The sequence below is a fragment of the Alnus glutinosa genome, chromosome 3 (genome assembly GCF_958979055.1).
Source record: "Alnus glutinosa chromosome 3, dhAlnGlut1.1, whole genome shotgun sequence".
NCBI classification, from domain to species: domain Eukaryota; kingdom Viridiplantae; phylum Streptophyta; class Magnoliopsida; order Fagales; family Betulaceae; genus Alnus; species Alnus glutinosa.
The window spans coordinates 33250805-33258063 of NC_084888.1; the positions used below are offsets into that span (position 1 = coordinate 33250805).

A 7259-nucleotide genomic window follows, 5' to 3' on the forward strand; every position below is an offset into this window, starting at 1 on the left:
TAATTATTCAAGTTTATGTTGCTTTGTAGTGGTATATTCGTAAACTGCATTTGCAACTTGGTTGGGTTGACGTTGACCCATGCAAATCAAGTTGCAATCTGGACAGAAGCTTTGGAACGTCGCCTGATGAATTGCGTTGAAAATGTGAGTCTAAGTCCGAAATATCTGCTGATTTGCGCGTGCAGTAAGAGCAGATGAAACGTCATTCCCCTCTTCTTTAATCTTAATTTGCATGCTTATAACTTGGATAGGTTGAAGTTGACCCGTCCGTCCGACGTGCAAGCTTGAATGGAAGCTTTTAGCTAGCCACTGGGGTTGCACTATATAGCCATATCGGTCGGGTTGACCTGTCTATCCGTTTAATTAAATGAATCGGGTTAAAGTTGACGTATATAGTCTTATAACCATATCTTGATACACAAACTAAAGCTAATTGCTTTGCCAAGGAAGGTGATGAATTAATAGGCAAGACTGAGGAGCACTATTTTAAGATGTATTGAATTAATCCAGAGGACCAAAATCAGGGACCTGCTTATTAACAGAAGCCTTGCAAAAGGATAAAAAATTGTTTGGACCACACAAAAGCAATATATGCTTAATATTATATGGTACACATCTCTACACAGTACAGAGAATTGTGGTGAAGAACTAGTCTTCCATACCTAACCTTCTAAATGCATAAAGACAAATGGCTGCATTTTGGTTTTCAGCTCCTATAACTGAAGTAGTTAGAAGTAGTCTTGGTATTGGATGAGGAGGCCGCCTGTAAAGGAAGGCTGAGATTGTAGACAGAATTGTTCTGCCAGTTGGGTTGAAGGGTAGCTGATGGAGCAGTAGTTGTCGAAGAAGAGAATCCTGATGATGCTGCAGTAGAGAATACTGGCATTGGGGTAACAATGCCATTGGCTTGCATTTGCCATGCCCAGCTCGAAAATCTTGGCAGAGAAACTGTCTCAACTTTCTTCTCTGTGGCGCCTCCCTGCAAGTACAAGGTTAATTTACTTAGCTTAAAACATCTGGCAAAGTTGTTTGCATGATCTGAGAGCAGGCTTAAAACATCATGAATGACACTAAAAAAGAGCTTAGGAAAGAGTGCCAAAGTATATGGAAAAAGAATAGCAGTCCTAGAATAAGGGCATTTGATCAGTAGACGATGCCTGAAACCTCACAAATATGCCCTGTTTGAATTATTAGCTTATGGGAGGAAAATAACACATAATTAAATGAAAATATGAACTGCACTATTAGTTCTTCTTAATTGTTAACATATATGGCACTACTTCCATTGTGTGAATCTTTTTCAACCCTGGTTCTGATTTTCAGCAACAAAACAAGGAAATGCAAACAAGACAATCCACCAACTTTTTAACCAAGAATCAGATAGTAAGGGAAAGTTCAGTAATAATCTGAAGAATAATGTAACGACCGAGGGAAAGACTTGTCAATTTGGAACTTCTCTATAATCACTTATAAAACCTATGTGAGACTTAGCATCTATGAGTGTCTTTTTAAGTCACCCACTATATGTGGGCTACTCGTTTTTCTAATAGGGAACCAGAGTGTTACAATCTCCCTCCCTTGAACCCCTAGCGTCCTCGTCAGGGACATGTCATGCAGTGCAATAGTATTACTACACGACGTTACTAAGCGACTCTGATACTATTTGTAACGACCTAGAGAAAGCGTTAGCCACGTCAGCTCTTTTGGGGTGATACCGCAGATTTGACTAGCACTTTTTCTGGGTCGTTACAAATAATCTGGTGACAACCACTAATCAGAACTCAATACATCACCTTAAAATTGGCCGAGCTACAAATTAAGAAATAGTGACTGCAAAATATACTCCATACATGGATATACAACGAAGCCTAAAACAATGAAGAAAGGATTGACAAGGCATTGTTATTGCAGATATGGGTTATATTTCCTAAACTTCCACAAGGTAGAGTTCCTGCATAAAGTAATCAAGAAAGAGAAGTACCTCATAGCTAGGTAGTTTGGTAATTAACCAGGATATATCAAAAGAATTTCCTGAACATAAAGGGCTGACACTCGCCACATGCATTCACATACAGCTCTAAAGGATAACTCTAAAAAAATAAAAGAAGTCTAATCATTGAAAAAGGACTGAATATAAGTAGAATGTTACCAGTTTCTCTCTGTTGCAAAGAAAATGACAGCTCCCCTCATTGTCCTTTCCCTTTGAACCATAAGAAATCCCGAGGCTTAGATCAAGATTGTGTCCACTTCCTGAATTCATAGCAATAGAAATACATTCTACATATTCAGTAGCAGGAAACTTATTTTTATCCTGTAAAATGCAACAACAAAAATCCCCTTCGAAATGCTAAATAAAAGAGGCTTGAATCTATTAGTACCTTGACCCTTTTCATCCACAATTATCTTCTCTTCATAGCTGCTTGGCTCAAAGTTGGTTACTGCTTCCTTTCCATTATATTTCATGGCTGCCAAGTCATAGGCCCTGAATTCAAAATAAAAATGAAGATTTGTGTTAGATTAAACCCCACCTAAATCAGATCTCAGACCACAAATTAGTGTCAAGGGCAATAAATTAATGATCACAAGGACCTTGCAGCTTCTGCTTCGCTGCTGAATAATCCAAGGTATATATACCTGCAAGCAAGCATCGTAATTTTATAGATAAAAAAGAGGATTGCCCCAGCCTTTCTCCTTCTTGTATAGCCATATTATATTAGCTTCATTCCCATTCTAGGAAGCCCAAAATGCCAAAATATACATCAAAATTTTGACAGCCGGCCACATCCAGCCATAAAATCACCAGAAATATGGTTTCATCAAAACCCAAAAAAAAAAAAAAAAAAAAATGTTCCTTACTTCTTCCCAAGCAACTGTCCCATTCGAGCTTCCCATCGACCACATTTGTGAAGGGTTACACCTCTGTATTTTGAGCTCCCTCGTGAGAATCCAGTGCTTTGGCGACGAAGAATATGAACAAATTCTTCCTTACCCAGACTTCTCGTCTGCAAAACTCAATCAAATCACAATCAATATGCAACCAAAAAAAAAAAAAACTCAGAAAATTGCAGCAATTTAGCACTTAAAACGAATTCATTCCACTCCCACCTGTTTCATATCCTCGTCATAATCGCTTATATCAAAATTGATATCAGCATCAACTCCCCGGAACTTAATCGCCGCCCGATCATAGGCTCTGAAAATCACCATGTCCAAATTTAGGAAAACTCGACCAAGCATGAGACAAATTAAGTATGTTCATTCATAGTACTGAACAAATAAACTCACCTAGCCGCGGCATGAGCAGTGTCAAACCCACCTGACAAATTAATCCCACCACCCGAATTCATCAAAATATCCAAGAAAAAATAAAATTATTCAGAGAATTCTCATTTCCCAAAGATGAAATCAAATCACACAAAAGAGATCATCCACTTACCTAAATATACTTGCTTCCCACAATCCCTATACATCAAAAGGAGATGGAGAATTAAGACCAGCCAAGAATATTATACCCTCCAAGTACACAAAATCATTCATTTATGTAACGGCTCATAGAATGAGAGTTAAGATCAGTAAAGAACATTAAGCTGTTGACATATAAAGCAGCTTATTTATGAACAAACAAACAAGTAATACCATATGTGGGATTCCCATCGCCCGGTTCTCCGGTAAAACGTAACGCCCCGGTACTGCGAGCTCCGGGACCTCGGCCCCCGCCTACTTTTCCTCACTTGCGGTTGCTTCAGCTGCAAAATACTCAGCTCGGCCTGACCACCGGAGTCGGCAAACGACAAGTTCAACCATTGAGGCCTCGACGGCTCTCTGGTCACCGGGAAAAGCTGCCTGGTAACGGGCTCCGGTGCCGGGGTTTCGTCTCTGGGGACATGGCGTTTCCCTTTTCTCAAGATGTCAAACATGAACTCGGAGGCGTTGTTCGGAGAGTCAGCGTCCCGGGCAGAGCTTCGAGCTTCTTCGGCATTTACAACGGAGGAGGTGGAGGTCCCGGAGTCTTCCATTTGGGTTCTGGAGCCCTCTGGAAGCGCCTTCTCCATCTTTACAATTACTGTCTCCTCCGTTTCCCCACAAGGTAAGTAGCTGGAGAGGATATCAACATTGAGATCCAACATATCTTTGTTAAGCTCTGCCTTGGCTATCGATGATCTTCAGAGAAAAATGCTTTTTATATAGCCAAGTATGTTTGACATGAAAAACCCATTTTCGTAGCAAGATTTTCTTCAGGAAATATTCAACCAAAGCTGCTAATATTAAAAAAGAAAAATATAACCTTTTTTTACAGAGAGATTGGAAAGAAGGTAGATAGCTTCCTCTGCGTAACGTGGTGGGGAGAGAGAGAGAGAGTGAGAGAGAGAGAGAGAGAGAGAGGCAATAATAGATGATCGATCAGAGGTTAGAAACTGGCTGGGGGCTTAAAAGAAAGAGATGGGGGACGTATTAACTGTGAAGGTAGAGCCTGGTTATACTAGGTTGCCCCTTCGTTTTGGATTTGTCTTTACACTTTGCAATTCTTTCACTCTCCTAATTTCAATGGAAAATAAATTATAGTAAAAGCTGTTTATTTCAACTTAAGCATTAATTTTCTAGTTGAATGTTGTTAGGTACAAACCGTAATTGGTGAAATGTTTTAAGCAAAAAAGAAAAAATGATTTGTCAGTTTAATTAATTAACGACGGACTTATCAACCATATGATTTTAATTATTTTATCATTTTTTTAAAATTTAAAATTTTGTCCTTAATATTTTTATTTTTTCAAATCCTAAATGCTAGCTTCGCCTCGGCCCTACATACTGTACTATCCCCAAGAATTTTGCATTATAGTTACAGCAAACAAAGTTTCTTTTCTCAAAAAGAAGAATAATCAACAACCAAACTAATTAGCTAATTTAGCTTGTACCATAATTAATAATAATAATAATAATAATAATAATAATAATAATAATAATAATAATAATAATGTAGAGGTGCAAAGGAGTGGAATGAATAATGGATATGGTAAAGGCAAAGGCAAAGGCAAAGGACTGTAGGAGTCTGGATTGTTGATATTTCTTCATGGTAATAAATTTTTTATATTTAAAGGCATGCTCCCTCTCTCAGTCTCTCTCATTTCTTGCCGTTTGGAGTAGGTGGGCTCTTAAAGATAGATCATTAAATTACTTGACTAAGTATACCATAATATCAATATCACAGTGTTTAATTTAACTTATTAAAATCCAATAAATGTTGTGGTTTTACTAATCCTGTGGCCCATATAAGGCTAAATGTGGGAATGTCAACTCTTTTCTCCATTTTCAATTATATTGATGTTAGACATAATACACAACAGGATTCCATTCATGTTTACAAACAAGCTCAGTGCATAATCCTGTTAGGGGCACCTATATAGCTTTTAGAACCACGTGATCACGTGACAGTTCACGTGGTACTAGCCACGTTATATAATAAATAATTAATTTTAATTATAACTAACGTGATAAGTGTCAAATAGATTGTCACCTTCAATGACGAGGGGGACTTAAGAGAGCCATGTCTCCTCCACAACAAAAAAAAAAAAAAAGGGTTTAGTGTTTTTTTAGCCTTTTAAATTTGTTAAAAACATTGTTTTTATACTTTGACCCTTAAAAAAAAATAATTTAATCTAGCTTCCCTTAAGCTAAATTTCTAGTTTCGTTCCTAGGACACATGATACTTACCATGTCTACTATTAAATAACTAAATTTAATTGTAATTGATGTACTACATATCATATGAATTGTTACATCATTTTATAAAAGTTTGTAATAAAAATTGTAATAACCAGTACATTTTCTTTGCCCTTATTTTTATTTATATCTTTTTTTTTAAAAAAAAAAAAAAAAAATTGATTGAGAACAGTCAAGTGAACTCGATGAAATGAAAGTGGGGATGAAATTATGCTAAAAAAAACATTTCTCCTGTGAAATTGCCAATTCCTTACTATTATTGGTTTGTTGTCACAATTTGAGCGTCATTGCCCTAAGTGGTAAAGGCATACCCTTAAAGTGAAAAAGTCGATACAATTTTTTAATCACCTTTAATAGTAATTTTGACTTTATGATATTCGTGCCTTGAGTTAAATGGTCCACATCTTTAGAAGCATTGATTTCACGTGCTTTCGTTCCTAAGACTGTTTTTGAGTTGTCCGGCCCTTATTGTGTTTTTTATTTCTTATTCTAATCTATTTTCTCATGTATTCCAAAGAAAAAAAAAAAAAAAAAAAAAAAAAAAGTGGGAAAGTCAGCAATATACGTACGCGTGAGTTTAATTTCCCCGCACGATATCCCACGCATCCCATTTTTGATAGTCCATGTGGCGACTCGTGATAGGCCTAATACCTCCAAGGACGGACGGAGATATCACAGCCTCATACGAAAATTTGCTGGAAAACGTTGACAATTCCAAGTGTAGGGACCTCCTTTAAAGGACCACCCCTAAGTTTGTTTATAAATTTATGTGACTATGTGAGATGGTCCCTTCTACACGGATTCAATAAATCCAACAGTTGAGTTGGACACCTCAAAAATAAAATAAAATAAAATATTATGCCCCTAATGGCATAAATTTATAGTCTTTTATTTTTCAATGAATGTTGTTGGGCTCTTACAAACTCACGTGTCAGTCCAAATAAACGCCCCGTAATACAACATTAATGAAAAAATTAAACAAAAAAAAATTGACATCCTATATATAGATTGTATGGTGTCCTTTGCTTTATCCGAAATTCTTTAATATAATCTATGACTCGATTCTTGTGAAGAAGATTGAAGGATCAATCTTTAAGACTATAAATTCACTGGTTGAATTTCATGGTGTTGCAAAGGATCATACAACTTCATTACATGAAATGCACCAAACCTAAACACAAGCCAGTTTCGAAAGAAATAAATGAATTTCAAAAATCTTAAGTAAATTCAAATAAGATTTTCTCGTTTAAAAAATGAGACGATTATGAACACATAAATATACTTGCTTAATAAACAAGGCATACTCGTATAAATGCTACTCGACTCGATTAATGTTCAAGAACACAGCTTGCATATATCTTTCTCTCTTTCTTTCTTTTTTTCCCTAATATTATAACCAATATAAGGTATAAAAGTAAAACTCTAAGCTATTAACTAGTTAAATTATTTAGGGATGTTATAATGGGACCTTACTGAGTTTGAACCAAGTTCAAACAAGGCAGCGGTCCCCACGAGCCGAGTTTGAACCCAACACTTGATTG

The 7259-nt window shown here is 36.6% G+C and overlaps 1 protein-coding gene across 4 annotated transcripts; it reads right to left on the minus strand.

The window, feature by feature from the left end:
- Positions 1-472: 472 nt before the first annotated feature.
- On the minus strand, positions 473-4419 carry LOC133863667 (AP2-like ethylene-responsive transcription factor TOE3). Of its 4 annotated transcripts, none has more exons than XM_062299705.1 (9): positions 3637-4419; positions 3437-3462; positions 3286-3316; positions 3106-3193; positions 2857-3002; positions 2590-2634; positions 2379-2482; positions 2150-2277; positions 473-979 (listed from the first exon to the last, which is right to left on the minus strand). In XM_062299705.1, exons 1-9 carry the CDS (start codon positions 4125-4127, stop codon positions 707-709), a joined length of 1332 nt encoding a protein of 443 aa, XP_062155689.1. In that variant the 5' UTR covers positions 4128-4419; the 3' UTR covers positions 473-706. The 4 variants fall into 4 exon arrangements, with proteins under 4 accessions (XP_062155689.1, XP_062155690.1, XP_062155691.1 ...); XM_062299706.1 differs by having other exon boundaries at positions 2150-2250; positions 3637-4416; XM_062299707.1 differs by lacking the exon at positions 2590-2634 and having other exon boundaries at positions 3637-4416.
- Between the last annotated feature and the right edge of the window lie 2840 nt (positions 4420-7259).

What these genes read in the sequence shown, in the direction of transcription:
- LOC133863667 (XM_062299705.1), bottom strand. Translation starts at nt 4,127, where the DNA reads ATGTTGGATCTCAATGTTGATATCCTCTCCAGCTACTTACCTTGTGGG. An exon ending in GGACAGTTGCTTGGGAAGAA is followed by an intron (nt 2,635 to 2,856) that starts GTAAGGAACATT and finishes GCTTGCTTGCAG; the next exon opens with GTATATATACCTTGGATTAT. An exon ending in TGTGGATGAAAAGGGTCAAG is followed by an intron (nt 2,278 to 2,378) that starts GTACTAATAGAT and finishes CTGAATATGTAG; the next exon opens with AATGTATTTCTATTGCTATG.